General features: G+C 40.8%; 1 protein-coding gene across 3 annotated transcripts in view; it reads right to left on the reverse strand.

The window, feature by feature from the left end:
- The window catches only part of LOC128019848 (Krueppel-like factor 7), a 43167-nt gene extending 17352 nt beyond the window's left edge, over positions 1 to 25815 (reverse strand). For 2 of the 3 annotated variants that reach the window (XR_008185252.1, XM_052606134.1), the window contains exon 1: positions 25353 to 25812. Coding sequence is in view for 1 of the 3 variants with exons in the window: in XM_052606134.1 (XP_052462094.1) it covers positions 25353 to 25454 (102 nt within the window). In the remaining 2 variants the exon portion in view is untranslated. Of the gene's footprint in view, positions 1 to 25352 lie in introns of all 3 variants that reach the window. The other variant, XR_008185253.1, reaches the window with a different exon arrangement.
- Between the last annotated feature and the right edge of the window lie 358 nt (positions 25816 to 26173).

The following is a 26173-nucleotide window of genomic DNA, read 5'->3' on the forward strand; positions in this document are numbered from 1 at the left end:
TTTTTTTAAAACCCTAGTCAGCACGAGAACCATTTATATTTAAGAGGAACCCAAGAAAATTGTCCTTTGACGGATGTTAAAGATTGTATGTCATGCAAAAATATGAACAGGCCAGTTGTAGCTTCCTGCAAAACCTGTCCTCGACTCTGGCAATGTTTTGTTCAGTAGAGCAAAGGCATTGTCAATGATCTGGTGATGAAAGCTGTCTATAATATGCCATCATTCCATACCCTGCAGTGTTAATAACAATTTCCCAGGGTGCTGTGATCCCACCATGGCCATTAGCTTTTTACGACCATAACATTCCCTTGTAAGACTGAATATGCGTCCTTCATGTATTGAAGGGCTTTTAGCCTGTTTGCACACCAAGTTCATTTATCTATATTATTTCAAGTATTTTTTAGGGATCTGGTATGGCTCCTGCACGATTACCTCCGTAATGACACAACAATTACCTTAGAGACAATTTGTGCCAAGTGACACAAACTCGCCATCAACCTCAAGAAATGTTCTGAAACTTTATAGCCCATAAGGACCTCCCTCCAGGATCTGTCTATCTAAGCACCGAGAGAGATACCGAGCCGCCTGCAAATTTGCAGTCAAAGGCATATCCTATCTGTCCCGATGACATATAAACCATCATCACAGCAGGGTGGACACCAGAGTCATCTGAGGCCCTCACCGTCATGGATAGGATTTCACGGATCTTGCGCGCCTTTTAAACTGCTCTCTCTGTTTGGTTCCTGCACCTCGCCGGCTGAGCTCAGGGAAGGGAGCTGTCACTGCTGTCCTGTTGTTGGAGTGCAGGGGTGAGTAATGGTGGGGAGGCTGACAGGGGTCCAGGGAGGGGGGAAGTGAGTGTGGAAGAAAACAGCTGTCAAACACACACACACTAGAGTGAAGCTTGAATCTCTTCACTTCATCTACTGTCATCTTCCCTTCCCCCTGCACTCCCGCTCTTGGACTCCTGACATTTAGACAATACAGTTACAGCATGGGGCTCCGCACAGTTTGTAATTTACTGCAGACCTCGGTGTGCATGTTGCGAATGGCCAGTTGATAAGTGGCCATAAAACCAATGAACTACACTCTCTTACAAGCAGACCTCCTAACAAAAGGCCCAACAAAAGAATGAAAAAGAGCCTCAGTAAAGCAGTTAATAACCAATAGAAGAGCTGTTATGTGAAAGGTAAACATCAGTGTGGTACGATCCTGAGCAGCAACCGCAGCTCCTTTTGATCTCGCTCATGATTCTCCCCATCAAAGCAAGCGCAGTCAATAAACGGCCGCTTCCATTGCAACCTCACTTTCACAAAAGAGATGTCAGCAACTTGTTAGGAGTCTGCCGAGACACGATTGCATTTGAAATCGTAGCCCTAGCCTTCCCACAACCCATCACTCTCAATAAACTGCAACATTTGGACTACAAACGGTCCATGTGGCTAGCAATAGCACCCGACGCCTGCAGAAATACATTTGTATGCATACATATATATATATATATATATATATATAAAATTTATATAATATATATTTTTTTATTCATAAATATAATTAAATTAATTGACATTTTAAACAGTGTTATTTTTCTTATTTTACTGGGTTACATAACAGGTATTCTTAGAAAAACTGAACTGAAACTTTTCTTGAAAATAAGTTTTTTTTTTTTTTACCACATTAAACCAACATGAATACAAACAGCTTATTTTCAGGAACTTGGCACATTTATTTAAACTATTTTTTTTCTTCAGTGTTTTATTGTGGACACTTATACATCACTTACCCCTAACCCTACACAAATAAAGGAAATCCAACTACTTCCACTGGCCTCCATCCACTTCTACTGTTCTTCTACTAACTACTACCTACAGCAGACTCGCCCCTTGGCCCCCTCCTATGAAATTTTAATCAGCGGTCTGTGATGGAGTGACTTTTAGCAGACTCTCCCGCTGTGTTATAGCCCTCCTTTTTCCCTGTTTCTGCACCTGTGTCATCTCTCCCTACCCCCTCCTTCACTTCAGCCTCCCCCTTTCTTGCCAAAACGGTGGGCTCCTCTGAACACACACATGCACACACAGACGTTCTCAAACACAGTGAGGCAATTAGCAACCGGGCGCCACTCCTTGGTCCCCACTGCCCCACTTCGGCCTAGTCAGTCTGATAAACACAGATTATAAAATGAATGAATGGCACGGACACGTGGGAGATAAATGCTAACAGCTGTTAGCAGGGACAAGACAGATATGCTCTTTTAATTTGGGCGGATAATTTAATCCCATTTCCCTTGGCCCTTGGCCACTGTTGCAGTGGATGGAAGCTCGTTGCAGGTCGTTTGTCAAGTCAGGGTCCCTGTCTTCCGATCTGCAGCATTTGTTTGCTGAGGGAAAAGCTGTAAGTTGGAGGATACGAGAAAAATGTTTTACTTATAGCAGGCTGGGAATGTCTTGCAATGATCAGATGCTTTCATCTTATCTGTGTTTGAGCAGCAGAAAAGGATCTTGAAAAATGTGTAATTTTAGTAAAAAGTAGCCTATGCTTAAACGCCATGGCGGAACCATTTCTCATTCATCAGTGACATGCTAATGACCACCTGCCACCAATTTCTCCACTGCTGCTTTTGCTGCATTGCTGAAGAGTAGGCTGAGATGGGTTATATGGATTGGAGCTAAATATCTGTCATCAGGAGAATACTGGTAATGTGTTAAGAATTTTAAAGATCACTAATATCATGCCCCTGACAAAGAGAAAATAATGCAGCTCTTTCCATGGCAAAATCCAGAGCTACACTAAAATGCTGGGGGAAAAAAATAGCCCAATTACTCTAAGGATGGTGTCCTATTAGCGAGCTGGCAAAACTGGACACTCGGTGACGAATGGGCCACTACAAATAAGCCAGAGGCTCTGGTAGCCCGACTGCCTGAATGTTTTTAGGGCTAGATTTACTGAGCAGCTATTTACTGAGAAAACCTCTGTCCCAGATTTCCCCCGGAGAAAATGACTTGGTTTTGTGTCCTGCATTTACATATAGGTTGCATTATTGTTGTGGTTGCCTGGGAACCAGATGATATTTAAATCCCTCGTGTACATCTGCAAATGTAACTTGCATGGCTTGTCAGGGAGGCATTCTGCACAAACAAAAAGCCAGCTTCGGTAGGCTTACGCTGCAAATACATCACAAGCTTGCCATCAAGTTGTTCAAAACCACCTCTGCAATACACGGGGTCGTAGTTTTAGAAACAACACAACTTGATTACAAACAAGTGCTTTTCATATAACAGCAGTCTAGTTCTTCATTATGGCATCTGAAATTGTACATCCTAATTGGAAATCATAACTTACAGTCAACATTTGAATGCAGGAGTAAAACCTGACTTCAAAAGCTGGGTCTTGATCCACAAATGTTTTTAAAAATGCTGGATGGAACTGCCAAGATAAATATATAAACACTTGTTCACAATCACTTGAGGTTAACATCGTGTGCGTTTTGTGAGACCTGCGCATACACTGTGTACATATTTACTGAACAAATGCTTAAATGTGCATTAAAAACACATGATTATTGACTACTACCTCCCAGAACTGTCTGGGATTCTGTTGCTTCCAGACATCTGTCACCCATAGCAAACGTCGTCAACATAGGGATGCATGATATCAGTATATCATGTCATATTATATCAAGAGATTTTTTGTTTTTATTTTTATCAGTTCGTAACTACTGGACATTTAATAGTGCATGCTCACTTGCCCTGGTTTTACATTTTGACTGACCTTTAAAGAAATCTAACACTCATTTAAAGTGTGTAAATGCATTAGCTTCTGGCTTCCCTGCTGTAGACAGATGCACAAGCTTTTTTCTTCTTTGTCTAGTGGCCTGTCTGCCTGCCAAACCTGTGAAGGAGTGCGTGTCTGAGTGCTCTGTTATGTAATGACTGCTATTGCCTAATACAAAGAAACTGGCTGCAGTTTAAATCATGTCTTGAATATCTGTGTACCGAATTTGACCTTGCTCTAATGTGTACTTAGAATAATTGAATCACTGGCATGGTCCCAGCATATTTTGTATCCACATTTATTTTACACATAACAAATTTGACAGGAGCAGCCAGGACAAAGTCATATTTCAGGAAGCCAAACACGCTTGTATTAATACTGTCATTTTCAACCACATCTTCTTACCTCATTACAATTCTTTGACCCAGAAGAAAACATGTGGTATCTGTGTTGCTTAATGCTTTGTTCATCTGTCTGGCTCATTTTTTATCATGTTTCCAATCTTGGATTATTATATATTGATGGAGGTAATGTCTGGAGCTGTTTTCATGATGTGGCTTTTGATTGTCGCTCCTGTTGAGTTATTTTTTTTCCCCCGTCTCAGCATGTTCACATCTGTTCAGAGACAATATTACATGACTCCATTGAGGAAATCAGATACTTGTCACAGGATTGCTTCTAAGTGCTTGCACTGTTCCTCTTCTCAAACCATAAAAAGCACCATGCAAATACAATGTAAGGATAATGCTGCTAAGCATAATGGTCGTACAGAGTGCTCTCTAGAAAGGCTAAGCTTGGCTTTGGGTTTCAGATTAGTGTAAACTCCATGTACTCATTACTGTGTGTCAATATTTACACTCGCACACAAAGCTAATTACATATTGACCATGTAATACGATTTGCAAATTTGTTTTGAAATCCTCATCCTTCCCCTGCCTTCCATTTTCCTTCCTAGTCTTCCTTCTTGCATTTGCAGCTGCATCTTGTGTGAGAGAGGGCCTTTCCAGTGCTGTTCCTGCTCCCGTGTCTCTCTTTGGCTTGTAAACACAGACCAGCTCCTCTGGGAAATGAGAGGAAGCAGACAGACAGGAACTCAGCCAGAGATGAACACAACAGGCTTGGCAGCAGGTTCCATAGCAGCCACATTGTTGGGTTTTAAAATGTGAAAAGACAGCAGGACACTGGTTCGGGACATTATTGGGAGTGCAGCCTGTATCAGAAAGACACATTTTCCTGTTTCCATTATCAAGTAAGAGCAAGAACACTGGGACCAGAGTCTTGGGAGGCACTGAAGTGTAGAACTTCCAAGTGACTGGATACCAGAAATGAAACAAATTGGCTAAAAACATGAGGTTATCTTATTTTCCCATTTTCTTCATCTCCAAAATCCCTAGGTAATACCTGGAGCTGAGAGTTGAGACTCAACTTGATCTAAAATGGACTTGGACTTGTGAACATATCTGCTGGCCAAATATTTAGTTACATTTCTTTGCACTGAATAGCAAGGTTTTAGTCATCTCGGACTGTTATGCAGTCACCTAACCATCTTTGGTGAGAAAATACAAGCTAATAAAAATATTTGGCAGATATGTTGTCTAGTGAAGGAGTGCAGGGATAAAAAGCATTCATTAGCCTTAGTTGTGGACGAGTTTATCCCCGTTGACAGCTCTTGGCGGAACATTAGGGCCCTGATCAGGATCATGACATAACGGAGACAGCTTTATTATGACAAGAACACTTGTGAGGTCAGGAACAGGAAATACGCACCCGTAGCCGTCCACTCCATCAAAACAACTGCCAATATCACTGAGCTTTTTCTCTACAGACACATGGCCCATTTCTCCACAATACGTTCAGTTAGCATGCATGTAATGCGAAACAATGAGCAACGCTAATCATGCAAGATAACAACCAAACATTATCTGTGCACTGTACCCTTAGAGGCAGGATTACTTCACAGATGAATGCTACTACAAGAAGTGTTTTTGAGAGATTTATGACACACCTAGCACCAAAGATCAACAAGCCAGCACTGACTTGTATGTATATAGAGTTATATTTTCAATTGTTGTCCAGTGCAAACTCTCTTTGGACACCAGCTAAAAAAATATTGCATGATACTGCATTCTAGGCCAGGCCAGAACATGGGCACTAGATCAGCCATTAATTGGACTGTTGTTGTCTACTTGATCTTCTTCAGTTGGTAGGACACTTCCAATAATTTAGGACTGACAGTGGAAGACAGTGTTTGCCGACTTCTCCATCTGCATCCAGCCTCAAAAGAGATTTTAAGTCTGACATGGTGCAGCTGCAGCTAATGAATACCTCCATTTAAAGATGGAAGAGGCGGCTTGGGTGCCAGTCAGCCTTTGGGTGTGCTTGCGTGGGGCTGCTGAGAGCTATTTCTGTGTACACAAACAGTGGTTTTGCTTTTAAAGTATTGTGAGACTTCAGTAACAAAGGTCACAAAAGGGACAAAGAAGCTGTGAAGGAACAGAAAAGGCATTATGGCATCTCTCAATATCTTCTTTAGCAAAGCATTGTAGAGGACATAATGTGACCTTGATCGTGTTCCCAAATGAACAAAGTTACTATTAACTCTTTGTAAACTCTGTGTAGAACACCTGATGAATTTGTAGTGGGGAGAGGCGCACAGATTAAGTCACTGTGTTTATAACGTGAAGTCTACGAGTCCACAAAGTATTTGGGTAAACAAGCTTGGTATTTTAAAGATTATGGATTCATTTTTAACTATAACCAGATTGTATGTCGTGATCTAGTTATTTGTCCTTGTTTTTTGGTCATTGTTAATTATTTATTTATTTATTATTACATTTGTAGTAATAATCTATAAAAAAAATGTTAGAAAAATGTACATTTACTATTTCTTGGATCTGGAAAGTAATATATACTAGGGGAAGTCATTTTTCTTGCCAACATTGCATATTGTTTTATTTTAATAATATGTTTTGCTTATTTAAAATTTTGATTAAGTTTTAGCAATATGGTCAATATTTAACCCAAGAGTGCTTTCCCTTTCTACTCCACGTTAGACAGAAGAGCTTTTTAATTCAAACTATACTATACATAGAAAATAATTTTTGGATCCATATAAAATAATATGTTGTGAAATATAATCTGTCATTCACAAACTTTAGTGTTTTAAATTTTCTTTTAACATAGATTTAAACAGTTGGACATTAGATAATCTTTGGCCATAATTAACAATAAATAAACAATAATGAACACATCATTTTATTTTCGGACCTATTTCAATATCAGTGTATCTAAGATTTACCACAATGAATGAATGCTCTTGACAAATCTCATAAATCTTAAATCTTAAAGATATGCCGTAGATGATCATACTCCGCAGACAATAAGACAAGCACAATAATGGATGGAGTGGGTACAGGAGGATGTGAATGAATCCTCACCATAGATGTGCCAAATGGGGGATAATCCCACTGACAAAGGCAGTTAGACTGCAGGCTGGTAAGAGGCAAGCTGAGCCTCAGAAAACCTCTCTCCGTCTTCCTTTAACTGGATTTGTGGAGCGGGGCTGCTGTTTATCTGTGTACGGGGTCGGCTAATGGCCACTGGCTGGCGGCACTGGGGTAATCTAATCAGGATACAGCGATTTTCATTAAATCGCTTGGGCAGGATTATTCCCTCACAAGCCGATTGAAAGGGGACATTTTTAAATGGGGTTAACAGCTTGTTATAAGACTGGGGAGTCTAAGTAAGGGATACTAGAGATGGGGGGGCTCTATTATGACAGACGCTAGGCTAATCTTCATTACTCAGTGCAAAGAGAATGCCACATGGGTTGGGAATACAACACATGGAAACAAAAGAGAGCTGGCTGTCAAGGAGTGAATTGGAAGAGGGGGTTGAGTTGGAGGGCATTTTGTTTCATAAGATGCATGGCCCTCTGGGGTATTGTATAAAGATCTCCGGTTACATACCATACTGTAACATGCAACAGACATGACTTATAGGCCAAGTTCTCCAAGGAAGTCAGTTTCAGATGCAGACCCATTATCAAGCTCTGGTAAAGGTCTATACCCCTAGGAGAAATAAAGAGGGCTTTTTATTTCACCAAGAATGTCTCTTATCTTTGCTGTGGTGACAAACACAGTAACGTATTTGAAGCACTATAAATGATCATGCCCATTAACTTGATGATATTTCACACAGATCCTTGCAAATGAGCTCCTATGGACCTCATATTAAACATAAAACTTATTGAAGCTGTTTGGATTTAATGCTATTATTGGATTAAAAAAAAAAGTTTTTGTCCTGATCTAGGTGTTTGTTATATTCACTAAACATACTTGAGTGGAAGAATGATTCATGTTAGAGATTTGTCTGTGCTTTGCATTCCGCAACATAGGCTCATTCGAAATACATGCCTCTAAACACAATTCTGCAAAAGTGAAAAATTGTATTCATACGAATCGCTGCAGTTTACAGTTGAAATAAACACTAGAGGCCATAAAAATCCAATAACTTTTATTCCATTTCACACAAAGTATTATTTACAGGTCCACAGTTTCAATTTTTTTTTTTTTAAGATCAACTTTTTATTAGTATTTAACAAATAACACCATAACATCCATTCAGGATAGAACGCAAAAACAACAACAGACATATAATCAATTTATATTATTCCATTGTGAAAGTTAAGGCCAAACACCAATAGTGCTAGGTTTGGCCTTTGTACTGTTGTGCTGTTGTACATTCACAGACTACTATTTTAAGAAGACTATGGATCCAATATGCTTTCCCACACATGTGTGGTGTAAACCAGTTCTGTATTTTTGTCTTTTTTGCAGCTGTAAAACCAGCAAACAACATTCTTTTTTGTATTGAGCTTATACAGAAGCTGAATCATTACAGTTTCGATTTAAAGCCATTTTTTTTAGGAATATTATGTAATTCAAAAAATGTCAACATGCTGCGAGATTTCAAAACCGATACTTTTGAACGTTAGCGTCCCATATCCAGATTCAAATGTATGAAGTTGTACTTGAGTGGTGAAGAGCTCCTGTACGAATCCCGTAAAACTATGCTTCGACAAAACTGTTTAAACCTGCATATAAGGAAGCTCGAATGGCACGGTTGCATCAACAAATGCATTTTTATATCAGTTTTGCATTTGTTAACGCTATTGGTTAGGTTTAGGGTTGGGCTTGGTGTAGGGGATATTTCCAACACGATAGAGAATCAACTTTTAGTGACACCCCCCAGATATATGACTTATGAACCAATGCAATATGAACCTGAAGCAATGTTATAAAACACAGCAATACATGCCTATATAAAAAAGAAAAAAAAAAGTTCCAGGGTCATGTATTGAACCATTGTTTTTAGCATCACTCACTGGACATTTCACTTTTAAACTGCTGCGAAACGTGCAGTAAGGTACCTAATAATGGTGATGCAGAAATGTACATATTTCAAATGAGACTGGGTTGGCATTACAATTGGGAAGCCATGTGGAGAGAAGATCAAAATTACTATGGTGTGACGTCTCTATCACTGATGTGAAGGGGTTGTGTTCTCTCATTCTTAGTGATGTCATTGCAAAGAAAAAGCCCACATGATTTCAGATTGCAGGGACTTCAGTTTCTCTCTATCAGCTCTCTAACGCTGTCTGTGTCTCTCTGCAGGACGGAGCCTCAGCCAGGGACCCAGCAGGTGCTCTCATTATGCCTATCCCACTGTGGGGACTATCAGTCAGGCTTCCCTGCTTTCTAAGCTCTGCAGTGTGGCATAAAACCATGGGAAATTCACATCTATACAAGGAACAGCAGGGGAGAAGTGAAAAGGCCAGTCTTATTCATTGACCACAGAGTCAGCGGTGGGGATGGCTGATAAATGGACTGATAAATGTCTTGGGTAAGTAAGAAAAAAATAATAATAGCAGTGCTTCCAAAACAGGCTGCATTGCAAAGCCCTTGTATGAATGTATTTAAAGTAGAGGTTTACCGTGCTTCAGTGTATTTTACCGATACCGATAGCTAGGTTGGACCACACTAGCTGATATGGATTAATAAAACTATAGTTTTTAAAATAGACACTGAATGAAAACTACAATTATGCCTTACTAAAAAATAAAAATAATAAAATAAAATAAAATAATAATAATTAACTAATATTAACAGAAGCAACTTTAAATAAATAAAAAAAATAGTAAATGTTGAAATTAACCCTAACAAGGAACAATATTTTATGAACTTTTATTAACCTTAGTTATTGTTACAAATGGAGTCTCATTGTAAAGTTTTAGCATTTCATGTCAACAGTCATGCTTAAAGATGGCCATCTTTAAATGTCTATACTAGGGCTGAACAATTAATCAAAATTAAATCGTAAAGGCATTAGATCATGATTAGTCAGAAGCTGCAATTTTCATGCGTATCTTTCAATAAAGCACAGTTCTGTGATCAGTAGTTAATCTCCATCCAAAGGCCAGAGGGCGCTCTCGTGCTGAAAATCCCCGAAGATTCAGCTGCAGCTAAATAAACAGAAGATTTAACTGCTTTCATTGACTCAGTGTGACTAATAAACATACAACTACAGCAATATATGGTTTATCTTAAGTTATTTTGGTGACTACGTTATCTCACAGTAGGATTTATTTCAAACACTCAAATGACGTTATGAAGTGAGTTTGGAGTAAAAAAATGTTAATTAAATATGGTATTTTCACGTGCTCTCAGATGGAGCAGCATTTATTTCACAGAGCCATTAGTTCACTGAGAAGATACTCAAACAGATGTCATTATAGCGAACAATTTCATCAATCCTACTTTTATTTCGTCTGCGATTATGAATGCAATTTTGCATAGCTTGTCAGAGAACTACGGCTCTGTGTAGTAAATGCTTCTCCACATAAAAGCAGATGATGGAGATTTTCTACCAATCACAGAACTGGCTTTCCTGACAAAATGTGCATGACAATCGCGATTAATCGCGTTGTATTAATCGTGCAGCCCTAATCTACACAAAGGCCATGGCATTGAAACTAAATATTTTATATATACTCTCACAATTAATTTGCTTCTGTTTTAGAATGCTTGATTATCTAATCAAACAAATCACACACTGGAAAAAAGTACAGCACATCTAGGACAACTTCTTGGTATCACACACTGGATGCATCTTGTTCAGTTATAGTGGGAAAAGTTCACTTCAAGACTGAACAAAGTGGAATAGAGTTGGAAGTTCAGTGTTTAAAGCAAAAAACAGACCAAACAGAAAGAGAAAGCACAATCTATATTGTAGACTTTAACAGAGCCACAGAAAGACAAAATTGCACAATACAGAATCTTCCAGCCCAGGGTGAAATCATTATGTAAATTAACTATAATTTGTGACAAATATAATGTAATTTAATGGAAAACTGTGTGAATGGCGCTCTGCGGCGTGACAGCATTTCTGTCGGCCGAATCAACACATCAGTTTGCATTCTCACGTCACAGCTTTAAATCTGCTAACAAATGCATTAATGTGATCAGCTGGATATAAACTATTGCAAATAGATGGTAACAATTGTGACATTAAAGGGGACCTTTTATGCAAAATCCACTTTCACATGTTGTTTGGACATAAACCCTATAATGATAAAAATCCACCCATTTATTTTTTTTAATTCCCCATAAGTTTTCAGCATTGCTATTACTGTGACATCACATTAGCCACAGGCCCTGCCCACAAAAGTTGACAGACACTGCTGTTCTAACATAGAACCGTCCTGTGCGAGTTTATTGCTAAAGCTACCATTGTCTGTCTGTTTTCACTGATGTTGCCTTCAAGTGCTACCTGAATGATCACGAATAGTAAATCGGGAATCATATCTTATAAAAAAAACATGGTTTCGTTATGGGGGGGGAGGTTGGTTAGGGGTGAGGGGCTCTTTATTCACCCCTCGGAGCCGTGTGAGGGACATTTTATTACAGATGCATGCACTTTATTTCATGTCTTCTGAACTGTTGACAACAAACACCTGCTTACCCCCATTGAAAGGCTTGGAAGAGCAAAGACAATTTTTAATATAACTCTGATTTTATTCAGAAAGAAGAAAGTCACATACACCTAGGATGCTTTGAGGGTGAGTAGAAGATGGACAAATTTTCATTCTCGTGTGAACTATCCCTTTAAGAATGTGAGCTGCAGGGAGAATGCCACACCATCAACAAGGAGTTTTCGTGGAGAGGAAACACTACATCTATGTGAGCTTCCTGTCCCATGCGAGTAGCATGCACGATGGCTCAGCCAGCCAGCTGAAAGGAAATGGAAAAGGAAATTGCATAGATGGGATGCAGGGGTCCTTGCCTTGGTGCAGATGCTACGACTGGAGCAGAGATAAGTTACGTAACCCCGCTGGGCCTCCATCCTCTGGCTGCAATCCTGCCGATAAGCACTCATAAAAAGATCGGCCTGGACAAATTTTCTGGCTGGAGTCGTTGTGGACTAGTGCAGGCACGCTACCCTGGGGGGAATGGATATGGTAACCTGTCCAATCTCCAACTTAGCCCCTGGATCAGGCAGTGATGGACAAAGGCGGTTATGATAACAGGAATTCAAGACCCCTTCCAACCCGGCAGCTGCCCCCACCAGTCTTTGTACTGCAGGGATATTTCACGCACGAAAGGCTCCAAAACAAAATGAAGAATGCAGATTAGCAAAGCGGCTTAAAAGAATTAAACAACTTGCTTGAGCCTGTTCGCAAGGTCCACCTCCAAGAGATAGGAGAAGACCGGTCGTTTCTGGTTTGTGTGATAACCATGAGGATTTCCAGCCCAATTTTGCAGTTCCGGGATAGGCATTTGCGTTAATTGCCATCACTCACTTAGGTGCATGTAAATGGCTTCTTCATCCCTGCATCTGTCCTCTTTATAATTATCCTGCAGTGTGGTAATTGCACAGACTTCGCACCACTGGTATTTTATGGGACAACAAACTCCTCTGCTCTTTTCTAGTCTCTGTTCCTTTCGCTTTCATGCACCAGAAAGGTAAACATAAATCCTGTCTTTGAAAGCCTGTCTCTGGGGATGTTTATGAAAATCACAGTATTGCTATTTGCTGGATGCTTCCGAAGTATGTAAGCTGGAGTGATGAGGTTGTCGTCTGTCATGAGCGGAGAGTTAGAGCTTTAAACGACTGCAGTAAAAAATCCCAAAAGCAATCTCTCAGAGAGCCAACTACGACTTTGTTTCATGCTAGCGGTGGAATTGTCCTTTCCATCTAGATGTCTTTACTGACATGTACGGGAGAATTTACAATGAAACAATAGCCTTGTGTAGATTTTGAAACACTGGCATCGATCATAGACACCTCAAATCAGATGTCTGCTTCACTGATACCTCCTATGATCTGATACCACTCCAGCACGTGCTCTGAACGCTCAATGGCAAGCCACCACTGCGTTGTGACGTCTCAGTCCTCGCAGACTGTCCTGTTTTCTCCACGTGGCTATCAGCCCAGCTCATCTCTCAACAACAGACACAAAGCCCTGCCACTCTGCCAGTCAGCCATAAATGGGATGAGGTGGGAGGGAGCATTTGATTGTGAACTAATGCCTAAAAGCTTTATTGTGAGGAATGAAACCACAAACTGCAAGCAGGGGACACTGAGAATTTTTTTTATTTTTTTTTATTGATAAAACAATGTGTAGATGAAATTCCTCAGTGTGGGAGAAACTATTTTCCTTTGTTTATCAATTTTTTTTTTCAATGGACTTTGCAATGCACAATTTGCAGTATGTGAGCAGATGGGTCAATTACAACAAAATAAATGAGCAAGTTTAACATTTTTGTGTTAAAATTAATTTTGGTATTTCTTTATACAAATGTTTTCCAAAAAATATGAAACCAACATGAATACAAAGAGTACATTTCTATGTGTTCTAATCTAGATTTATCCTTTTCTTTATTGTGGACATTATTGATCGACATCAGATCTAAGCTTTTCGTTTAGCATACTTTTTTTGCATTCTTTATTGTTTTATCAATGTCACAAAAAGTAGGCTCAGAAATCTCCAGTCTTATCTCTGCCAGCATCTATCGCTCATATATGCAGACACGCACACAAAGACACCTACGCAAATCCAGCCAACACACTCCCAGCTAAAGAATGACCTCATCCCCCACCTCCCCCCTCCTCTCTGCACTCTGGAGCAGCTGGGCCGAGAGTGAGGTCACCTGAGACGGCAAGGTTCCGCCCCTTCTGACTCAGTCCCACAAAGCTTTTTACTGTGATGGCACTTTGAACCCAATTACCAGCATCTGACAAGACTGCTACAGTCACATAAAAGGAAACCTAACTGGGACTTGATGAATGCCTTTGCAGTCTCTTAATCCCTGACTACAATGGAAACTGCGGAGAGGAAGACCTTTGCTTAGTGTGCATGGTGTATTCGGAGTTGCACCTCTCCGGGACTGTTGTGCTCACCTAGGAGTTTTTGAAGCCCCCGGGCTCGCAGACTGAGTGGGACGGCTGAACGGCAGGTACCCCTGTAGTCGTCACACCTGTCTGCACTGCGGGGAACCCATACGGGAGCTCTGGCACAACGTTGCCAAAATTCCCAAACCCTTTGCTGATTATCACAAGGTCACGAAATCAGTGACAGCATCGTTGCTAGGACAAGGTAGCAACTCGGCGATGGATCTTAGGCATTACCTCATCATTTTACTGGAATCTACAGTGCAGTTGAGCACATTTAGCACTTTGCATTTGATAAAGTGGGTGATCTCATCCTGAATATTGTAGCACACGAGATGAGTCACAGGCACTCGAAATGTAGACTTGAGCTGTTGGCCTGTCAGAGGATCGCCTGAGAGGGGAGGGTACCGTAAGACCGGGAGTGCCAGCGTGATGTGTTCACGTGTGCACAGATGCCGACTAGTCCCTGCTTGGTTTGCCCTGGTGCAGTGGCCCATGCATAAAAGCACACATATATGCTCCCTGCTCCACTGAATCTAAGAGGGTACAAGAGGTGCCCAGTAGGCATCGCTCACACTAAAGCAAATCTTTAAACAACCTTTCCGATCTACACACTCTAACCCACCATACATATGCGTACACAGGCAAACTGGCACTTGCACACAGACAAGCCCCCATTCCAACAGAGCCGGGCTGTTCCCCCAGGTATTCCCAGCAACATTACAGATTAAAATAGCAAACGACCTACATAGTTGTACACTTGCTCAGCCTCCCTTCGGAGAAGGCAGACTTTACGTTCTTAACTGCAAACACCTCACAATTGCTGTCATTTTTGCACTCCAATTTTACTGCATTCGCACCAGATGGTGAGAGTGCTGTCATAGCATCCAGGTGTTTTGAGAAAACAGTGCTAGAAGAACTCGCTAACAACATCAAAAACACCCAAAATGTTGTAGAAATTATAATGAGATGATTAAGATTCTGGTGCCAATGGTGGAAAGTGGGTCTCTATGTCTTTGCGCAAAACAAAGAAGGTTGAATGTCTCAATGAGCAGGACAAATGCTCCAAGGTCGCTGGTCCTCAGCGCGTGACCTATTTAACTGAGCCATAACAAACTGGAAGGAATAAGAGCAGCACGTCTGTTCTGTCTCCTTCCCAAAAGCACTCAGCAGGACTTGCATTGTACAACCTTCAGGACGAAAGCGCAGTTTAGTGTGGATGTGGTGGGGAGGTTATTGTGTTTGTAGGGCAGCTCCAAATTAAGAGATTCAACGTTTCTGCTTCTTAAAAACATATTACACTTAGATGAGAAAGATTGAATTACAAGCGGAATTATAGGAGAAGGTTTGCAGTTTTGTAACTAGGGTTTTTTTTTTTAAGGCAAACAGACTTTTATTTCAACATATGACATTATTTGTATGTTTTGAGCTATTTTTTGAAAGACATTGATGTAGTGAATTTAAGTATTTAATAAATGCATAATGATTGATTAAGGTATTCATGCTCACCAAGGCTGCATTTATTTGATTATAAATGCAGTAAAAAGTATATTATTACATTTGAATATCTAATAATTAATTGCTCTGTATTTAAATATATCAATTTAATTTCTGCCATGGCAAAGCTGAATTAGTGCAGTCTTTAATATAAAATTATTACGAAGTCATAATATACTGATCTAGTGCTCAAGAAACATTTCTTATTATCAATGTTGCAAACAATGCTGCTTGTAATTAGTTTGAAATTTAATGCAACTTTGCTGAAGTAAAGTGTTTATTTCTTTAGGGAAAAAAAGGTTCACCCCAGACTTTTAATTGCAACTCAGCAATCTCTTAAATCTTTACGTGCTGCAATACTACTATTTCTCACAATGTGATGTTATTTAACAATTAAAGCTTTATAATTTATCACATAATTTGACTTTCTCTCTTATTAACTATATCTCACTACTTAATTACAATTAAAATTTTTACTCCATATGATTCAGCTTTATCTAAATTTGAAAAGTGGAGCATGCCAGCAATAGTGAACAGGTGGGTCTCACAGCAGAGCAGCTCCTAGCCACCTCAAGGAGAGACTGCAGTGCCTGCAGATCCTTAGCCAGAGCTATATCAGGTATACAGTATGGCACTTGGCACAATTTACAGAGGGTCTGGCCTGCCTAAAATAAAAGGCTTAAAATAAAGCTTACACAATATGGCTCTTGCACCAGCTTAACAACCACCACCAGGGGCTGTAACCGGCATAATTGTAACAGTACGGCTGTTGGGTTGATAAATGGAGAGGATTTTGGCAGTTGTCCATGTGTATGGAGTGACTTTTGGGGCAGGGGGGAGGAAAGGGAGGGGGGCTGCGAGTTTGGGGGGATAGTGGAGAATCCTGTCGGTAAACAAGGTCTTGGTTTGCTCCACTGAATAGGAAGTGTTAACTCACACTTAGAAACTTGATTTCTAGGAGAAGAACCTCAAAACATTCTCTGTTGGTGCTTGATGGGGCGGTCCTGCTTTCTGAACTGTGCTCGAAGTCAGCTCTATTGTGTATTTGTGTAAAGCTTCTCTGCTCGCTGGAGCAAAGAGTCAGACTTGTGTGCTCTTCCACATCGCCAGGTTGGACACACACCGGTGCCAGGGGGGCATCTGCCCTTTTTATTTTCTCCCCGTGTAATTATTGAGAAGAGCTGTTAGTTAGGTGGAGGGCTTTGTAAAGGGTGATGTGCGCCAACGCTGCCTACACACCTTTCAACATAAGTGGCACACACCTGCTTTGACCTCTACATGAACAGATACAGTAGCATCACAGAGATGTGATTTTACAATTTTAATACTATTCATTATTTTGCATATAACATCTCAAGTACATAATATGGTGATCGTGCCATGGATGTAATGACATGCCGTCTATTTTGTGCCATACAATGACTCTAGATACGTGTAGGATCTGGTTTTGATTTTGGAATTTTGAACAGCCCACATCATGCAAATTGTACAGTAATCGTTGGCTGTGCTTTAAAAGGTCAGTGACGAACAGGGTCAAACTGGGTGAGAGAGCAAGAAAGAATGATCGAGAGGAGGAAAGAAAATGAGCTACAGGATATGAGCAAGTATAGAGAAACTGGACTGGCACAGCAGGAGGCAGGAGTCATGCCAGGTCATGTGGCCACCAGAGAGAGGGGATATGCAAATATGCACTTGCACACAAGTGTTTGGTTTTCTATCATTGTGGGAACTTTCTACAATTGTTTTTATATTGTGCTAATTGCATTTTCTTTCCCATAACCTTAACCTCATAGAATCGTTTTGGATTTTCATTAAGACTTTATTTTTGGAAGTTTTCTTTTTTTTTGGTCAATTTCCTGACACACACACACACACACAAAATACAGATACAATATAGTTCAAATCACACTAAAAAGGCAAACTGGATATGATAGGTTCTCAAACTGATTGCAATTTTATTTAATTTTTTTTTGCTTCTAATAAGACTTATGCATAACTCACAGCAGCCATGTTGCTATGTCTACATTAATAATGTTACTATTGTGTAAGTGTTATTTTAGATGCTGCTTCCACAAATCTGAAAAAGGGCCAATCAAGTATGCTTTAGCTGGTAAGTATGCTTACTACTACAGGAATATTAATCAAAATATTATATTAATAAAAATAAAAAATAAAAATTGTTAATTTACAACATGCCCAGCTAATGTGCATTAATTCCCTTACAAGTAGTTTCAAGGTCACAAAACATACCCTAAAGGCATTTAATACCTGCTGGAAAGGTACCTGTTGTTGGTCTTAGTGTTTTGAATGGTCCATGTGACCTGTCCTTATTCGCTGTGTGTCACCAACACCAAAACAAACAATGAGCTCACTACTCTTGTTTGGCAGCTTGACCGCAGGTGTTGGGTGATTCAGACCTGAGCTTCCTGCCACTCTGAAACCAAATCTGAAATCACCATCTCCACTGAATCAGATTTGCCAGCAGTGTTGCTACAGCATCTGCATGCAAAACAGGACAATTTGCTACTGATGCAAAGATATCTGGATACAAAGGACTGTGATGTGTACATGTGAGAGTATACTGTGTTCGTTTTTGGGTCTGTGATGTCAAACAAGGTGACGTGGCTTGACTTTGTCATTGGCTAGCTGCAAAATATGAACATTAGACAGGCTAACAGCAGTCTTGGATTTGCCTTATGCACATTCCCATCTGGACAATGTCAGTGCAGGGAATTTCCAGAAGGTCAAAAGAGGCTAGAAAGAGAGTGCAGGATCATCTCACGTCAAGAACACTTGAATAAACATGAGCGACATCCTTCACTTCCCTCCTCAGCATTCATCTCCGGCTCTTTCCTCTCTCCATTTCTTTATTTTTACCTTGACATTTTGCAGGGCTACTTATAGCTGGTTAGGAGTACACACAATACCATATTTATTATTCATATAAAATGCCCTCCTGGTTTATGTAACTCTCCCATTTGCAGAATACTGAGTGCTGCAGTCTCAAATAGAGTTGATGTACCATTTGCAATGAGGAAGTATTGATTTCCAATCGGCTGTGTTTTTTCAGGGTGGTGTGAGAGATATCATCAGGCTGTTAGTCGACGTTTGTATGTGTGTGTGCATTTGCGCTTAGAGAAACATGGCTGGTTTCTCTCAGCCTGTTAATCAAATCCTTGAGTGGCTAAACTGCATCTCAGTCGAGACGAAGGGGGACGACAGACCTCATGCATAAAGCTGCATTCCAAACACTCATCTTTCTCTGTCTTTTTCTCTCTCTGTCCATCCTAGCCCTGTTTTTCGTCTCCATGGGCTGATGGGCTCTTGAGAAAACGGCTGAAAAATGGCCCTCACCATCCTTACCATCCAACAGCTCCTCAATCATTGCAACTGAAAAGCTCTGGATTCCTACAATAAATAGACCACTTCCATCAGCAATCACTCATAGGCGTGGGGATAATTAGCATGTTGGCCTGTCTGCATACTGAATGCGTTGATGAGGGTAGGTGTGTTCAGTTATCATGTACTACCATTGGGTAATTTAATAATAACTGTCTATTCCATGCATGTTTTTCTTTTAGAAATATCTAGAATTCATCTGTGGAATTCTGTGAATCAGTTGCAGGCTGTGAATCTTCTGCAGTTCCTTAGGCAGCATATGCAACCTCACATTTTATTGTGCCCACAGCTATGCAGGTGGCATACTGTTAGACAAACAACAGACACCCTAAGTGAAGATAAGCAAGGCCTATTAGTGCGTCAAACTTGCATGGCCAGATCAAGAGTGAGATCACTTTCTGTGCTTACTGGAAATGGACAGGCTTTAACGTAATCAGAATACTGCTCAGCAAATCAGTGGTTCTCATAACTGAGCTACAGTGCTTCCTTGAAATGTTGTCACAAGCTTAATATTCAACTCTCATAGCTTACAATAGTGGTCTTGTTTCATACTTTATTCCTTAACAGTTTAATGTTCCTGGCTGTGTTTAAATGCAGCACATCTTCAATACACTTCTGTTTACCAGCGGGTGTCTGCAAAGAACACCACAGTTTCTTCTCTTGTAAAATTTTAAAGTCATTGTAATGGAAAATCATTCCATAACATCATATATATATTTAGGTTTTTTTTTTTTTTTTACATATGACATTATTATATATTTTTATTTTAATTTTTTTTCAGCCCTTTACTTTGTTGTAGGCTGTGTTCTCTGGAGATGCTAATCATCCCCCAGTTTCTCATTTCATTCAACTTATGTTTGACTGTTCAAAAACCTACCAACTGCCAGTTTGATGCTGTCTTTGATCTACCTCTGGCGCTGAGAACAAATTAAAGAGCAATTGCCAAATTTCATGTTGTGCGATATTCGGTAAACAGAGCACATGGTGTATATGCAGGTGAGCTAGGGCTGTGCTTCAAATGCTAATGATCTTGAAAAGACGTTTCACCTTAATGTAGTAACTTGAAATCACAGAATAATAGTTAAGTCAGATACTTTTTTTCTGTGTAATTTTTACAGCTAGGCCTAGTTGTTTATTAGGTGGCCCAAACCTGTCACACAAGCTTGTGGTTACAGATTTATTTTAACAAAGAGATAGAATGCAACGTGAAATTGATGTGTTGCTGTGTTAAAGTCATAGTATGAACTTTACTCAATCATTACAAGAAAATGTGACTGAAAGGTCCCTACATCAAAGTCAAACCTGTTCAGCCCTACACATGAAAGACCCTGCTGCACCCTCACTTTAATTACTGTCAGCTTACTGGGGGATGAGCGATCTGCTGTTTGGCGCTCCCCTTTTGCTGTACTCACTAATAATATTTACATGAGCAATTATATTTGAGCTACAGTTTTTATTTCTGTTAATTTAGTAGTAGCCGTGTATCTGTCTTTATCCGTCTAAGTATACATGACACAAAGTTTAACCAAATATTTAAAGGATTATATACACACGTTGCACCTTTAGAGCAAGTCCACTAAGTTAAATTGTAGTCAAATAATTGTGTATACTGTACATGCTGGAAGGAAGCTGAGCTACAATTGCATAAGCCAGCCAGTCGGTTAGTCCAACTTTTCACAAATCTAATATGCTAATATTATTTAAATCTAACTTCAGTGACTAGACATTGACACAACATGTTTCAAAAGACAAATCATTGCACAAGTGCATGTAAATGCATTTACTCCCAATGACTGCACACCCCAAAATGTAAAACACAGGAAAGATATAGGAAGGCGGGAAGAAAACCAGACAGCTCTTTTGTAATCTCAGATGATGACTTGACAGTGATTCAAAGTGTATACCTAAACCCAGATAGCACTTGATTTTGACCTGCCTAGTCACTGGCATGGGTAGCATTCACTAAATTCCTGGACAATGGGTTGGCTAATGATGTCACACCGATACCAACACAGTAGTGACTTATAAGTGCTGTCTGCTTCCTGATCCCTGTCCCCTTTCCATTGTGGGTCAAAAGTAATGTACGTGACTAATGAAGCCTGTAGACTGGTTTAGCAGGGGTCACTGCAGGGGCGGTAGGATGGGCATGGGAGGTGTCAAAGTTGTCAAGCCTCTACAGATGCAATGCATATCTCCTTAAGATAACTTTGTGATGGTTTATTTATCTTGACGTGGGAGTCCTTATGTTTCAACAAATGCCTGAGCATCAGCATGTGCTGATAGACCTGTTAACGCTTCAAAGTGGGGCCGGTAAAACAGGTTTAAGATTGAATTTCAAGGTGGTTCCCTCAGAGTATGGTCAACAAGTGAGGACATCACCAATGACAAAATTCAGGTTGTTTCAGAAAACACAAAGCTTTGAAGGAGTACAAGGAAACTTCTTTGGCTGAACCTGCAAGTCTCTCAGGAAACAAGGAGAAGCTTAGTACAGTATCTTGGGTCTCTGAAGACATCTCAATACTACCAATAGCTCCACAGCTTCAGGGGAGTTTTCTTTGGTGCTGTCAACAAGCTAATGTGTTCGCCCATTACTTTGATGTCCTGGAGCTTTACCAGTTGCAGAAAGAGACCAGAAAAGGGCCTTGAGAATCCTATGTGCTGTCAGAAGGTATACTATGAGAAAGCAGCTGTGTTCCTCGGGGTATTACATAATGCACATTTCAGTGTTCACTACCCAGAGAAAGTTTGAATGCCTTCAGCTGATACAAGCTCAATGTGGACAGCGAAGGAATGTGATAAAGGGATGGATGGCCAACTGCCTATACACCATAGGCTGCAGGGGGAAATTATCAGGAAAGCATAGGGGCAAGCTAGTGAAGATGGAGGCCTCCTACAGTCCCGGTGTGGAACCTCCATAGCAGCATTGACGTAGTCCAGCTAAAGGATATTGCATTTTAATGGTATTATGTAAATACACCACCTCTTTCCCAGCCCCCATCCACTGACCCAACTATCCAGTCCTTTGTTTCAAAAAGTTACTGGTCTGTGAAATGCAAAAAATCACAGCACAGAATATGCAAGCAGTTTGATTCATTATCTTGTCAAACTGGGCTTCTCTGGGACAGACCGAGCTCAACGTTTGCACCACCTTCACCTCAGATAGCTGTTGCCTTCAGCTAGTCTCTGGGGCTTACATGACCCTGCCCAGACGTGTTCCAGTTCTTCTGACTGTGATGTGTTTCTGTGGGTTAGTCGTCTGCCCTCCAGTTGCCAGTGAGCTTTGAGAAGTTCACCACATCTCAGATTCTATTTCTCAACCTTTTAGCATGAAAGCTATTGATAGAACATGGGGGGGGGGGGGGGGGGGGTTATCAGGACAACCAGGTCTCGCGGGTTCGGACTGCAACACTTACAGTAGTAGTCATACAAAAGGTTTGAGATAGGTGCAAAACAGTCAAACCCTGATTCTGAAATTAGAACAAAGTAATTTGGAATTACTGATGCTGATAAAAAAAAAAAAAACTTTCCAAGCAAAATGCTTGATGAAGAGAAGAGTTCTGTAAGGACAGGTCTGCCAGACTTCGTAGACAAAGAGACCGAGAGTGACCCATTTTCGCTGTGACCCACAAAAAGGTCTGCTTGTCAGAGGACGACACACCAACAAAGGCCCACGTGGTGCAGTAGCTGATGGAGGACAGATGGATGGATGCAGACAAACAGACTCAGCCCTCCAACCCGTCTCTTAGGTGATCCTTACTAATTGGGCAGGCTGCCTTGATTGCCTCTAATGGTGTTGTTTACTGCCTCTGTCTCATTCCCCAGGCTGCTCCACCTGCTCTTCCAGCCTCCAGTGAGGAGCTCTGAGAGTCGAACTGGGTGGCACTGCTTTGAAAGGGGGGTGAGGGCCTACAGGGGCTCTCTTGTTGCACAAACAGCCGCTCTTTGAATTAACCTCACTTGTGGGTCACTGGCGTAATAATCCCTCCCTTCTCTGCCCTAAGAAAGGTTGGCGAGCTGTGATTACAGCGAGCCGCCCGCTCTGTCTTTTCCCTCTGTGTTTTTTTTTCTCTTTTTTTCTGGATCTCTTCTTGAGAGTGAAAGAGAGAGTGTCTTTGTTCAAGTTGGAGGAGACGGTGCCAGCAGCCAGCGTCCCTCGTGGGGAATGGATGCAGCACACGTCAGGCCCCGGGAGAACTTCATCACGTTCGACGGATAACCTCTCGACATCCCTGAGCACATCACCTCCGTCATCCTCCCCTCCATGGCCCCTGCGCCCCATCCCTTGTCTCCACCTGAACTCTGAAACTCAATTCACCCATATCGCATCCATTAAGGTCTGATTCATGCTCCACTCGCAAGGGGCTGAGTACAGCTATCCATCTTGTCTCGTGCTCAAAATGTGCTGTTTACCTAGCACTGACAGATCTAGGGCTACATTAAAACTATCCCAACCTGTAAAAGCATCAAACTTTAACTGTGATGTCACTCAAAGAAAAATACTTGTCTACAGGGAGGCCTTTTTTCTCTTCATGCTCACTTTGTTGTCATCCAAATCAACTTTTATTTTTTCCATTTCCATGTGGCTGTTCCCCTCCTCTTCTAATTCAAGCTGATACTCTCTCTGCTGTCTCTAAACTGTATTTGCCAGTGGCATATGAGCACATTTCCGGGTTGTACAACAGTTGTTCAGCTTGTTTTCTTTCGAGTCATCATTAGGCTGGTAAGATGATCTTAATTCTGTCTCTCTTTGTTTCACTTCATAGAGCAGTAGGAGTAAAATAATCTTACTGCTACACATCTTGCTTGACTTCTCTTGCGATTTCTCTCACGCACTTGGGCAAAGAAGTGTAAAGCTCTTGTGTAAAAATTGTAAACCATGTGTGCTTGGACATCCAGTTCACGACACCACAGGGAACCGATGCCCCATGTACACACAGGAACCATTGTTTGATATATGATATGATATGAGTTAATTAATGTCAGAATTAGAAGATGAATCGGACCCATTTGTCTTCCTGCATGACATATTACTGATCTTATCATAGAGATGAGATTGCCAGACCTTCAGTTTTCTTCTATACTCATGCCAATATATCTGTTTTTGCATTTGCTACCAGATAATATTTGTGTTGGTGAAGAAAGGGCCAGTTGAATTGCCAGTAGGTGCAGATCTGTTTCAAGTTCACAAACCAGTGATAAATAACCATTCGCTGCATTTCCCTGCAGTTAAGCACATGGAATTGCAATGAGCAGAAGGCAGCCAGTGCATGCGTGCAGAGGAGTCTGTCCTCACATCGATTACCAGATGTCCAGACCTCAAATCATAAATCTTGGCATTAAATTGCTGATTGTTGGTTTAATTTACGGTTCTTACAAATCCTGTTATTGTTGTATTTGACTACTAAAACAATTATATTCCAAGAACACAAAGCAATTGATTTGCATTGATCATATAAGGACCACATCACTTAAAAACATTACTCTGAGAGATATGCACATATGTGCATCACTTCCAAATCATCCTGAAGGCTTAAGTGGGATGTCATAAAAACATAAAACACTACTATTATCATTGATTATCTGTACCTTTAAAAGAGTCAGCAAATTGTCATACAGATGCACACCAGTTCTCGGCAGAGGGATGCATCTTCCTCACATCCACTCACGCGCGCACCCTCGCGGCGGAGGTAATACATAATACATAACGATCGGGGAACGCGAAGTAATCTGACAAGATGCAAATGCATTATTTAAGAATTCGCTTATTTTTAAACAAACCCTTCTTTTTTTCTGGCCACATTACGTCCGCCTTAACAAAACGTCATTCAGTCAGTTCCAGTTAGAAGTATCCTTTAGTGCACATGAATCCACTCATGTGTGATTCTGTCATTGACATCTCGTTTGCCTTGAGTCTACAGCAGAGAAGTCTATTAAATATGCATGTCATTCCTTAAAGCATATTACAGATTATTCTTCTAACTAATAAACATTTTCGCTCGGTTAAATAAAAAGACCCGAGTTCTAGACATGCTTTAGCATGAAAGAAGCAAAACAACACTTGCATCACTACAAAAACCCTAACGTTACGCGAAAATAATTTGGACAAGGAAATCAGCGTGTTTGTGCATAAGCGCGCACTGTGAAGTTGTGAATGTTTCCATTAGATACATGTGCGCATATGCACGGCTTATTACGAACTAACAGTCCAAGTAGTTACGCGCAAACTCCCTCACCTGCTGCCAGTTCTCCTCCAGCGACGGCATCGCCGAGAAGTAGCCCGTGTCGTGCACCAGCTGAAGTTCCTGAAAAATACTGTAATTCGCCAACACGTCCATGTTGATGCTCAAAAGTGTTGCTTTGTTCCACAAGTATGATTTGTTTCCTTCTCAGCCTAATGTCAAATGAAAAAGAAGGCTTCAAATCCTCTGTGAAGTGTGGTTTAAAGCTGATAATTTAAAGCGCTGAGGAAAAGGAAGGAAAATAAAAAATAATTATTGTCACTTAATTGCAATCCCCGCGAACTCTCAGATCCTCAGCCTGGGAGTGGGATGCAAACTCGGTGACATCAACTGTCCAGCTATTTCCGCATTGTGTCTGTCTCTTTTGCGTTGTAAATTCCAGGTAGCCTTTCTCTTGAATGCCGTGGATCACCAAGGCAAGTTGCGGGGCTCGCTGTCTAGCGAGCGAAAGGAAGCCAAGGGAACTGAGGGGGCGTGGTTTGTTGTCAATCAATTCCGTGCGTGACCATATACGGTATATAGGGTTGATGATCTCACTGGCGCCCAGTAAGGCGGTGCTTAAATGGCCAAAGAGGAGGAGTATAATTTGAATACTCTAGCGCGATTGGCTCATGATACCTGTCAATCGGGCCGTAGAAGGCAGTAGAAGGTGAGCTATTTTTAGAGCGCTATATAGCAGCAGCAGCGCTCTGGCGTCGCTCATACTGCCAGAGAGAACGAAAGAAACAGAAGTAGAAGTTGTAGTTTGTAACGTGAAGTAATTCTACGCCTTTATGAAGTAATTTCAGTTGGAAATGATACATTACTGGTAACTT

The sequence above is a fragment of the Carassius gibelio genome, chromosome A9 (genome assembly GCF_023724105.1).
Source record: "Carassius gibelio isolate Cgi1373 ecotype wild population from Czech Republic chromosome A9, carGib1.2-hapl.c, whole genome shotgun sequence".
Taxonomy (NCBI): domain Eukaryota; kingdom Metazoa; phylum Chordata; class Actinopteri; order Cypriniformes; family Cyprinidae; genus Carassius; species Carassius gibelio.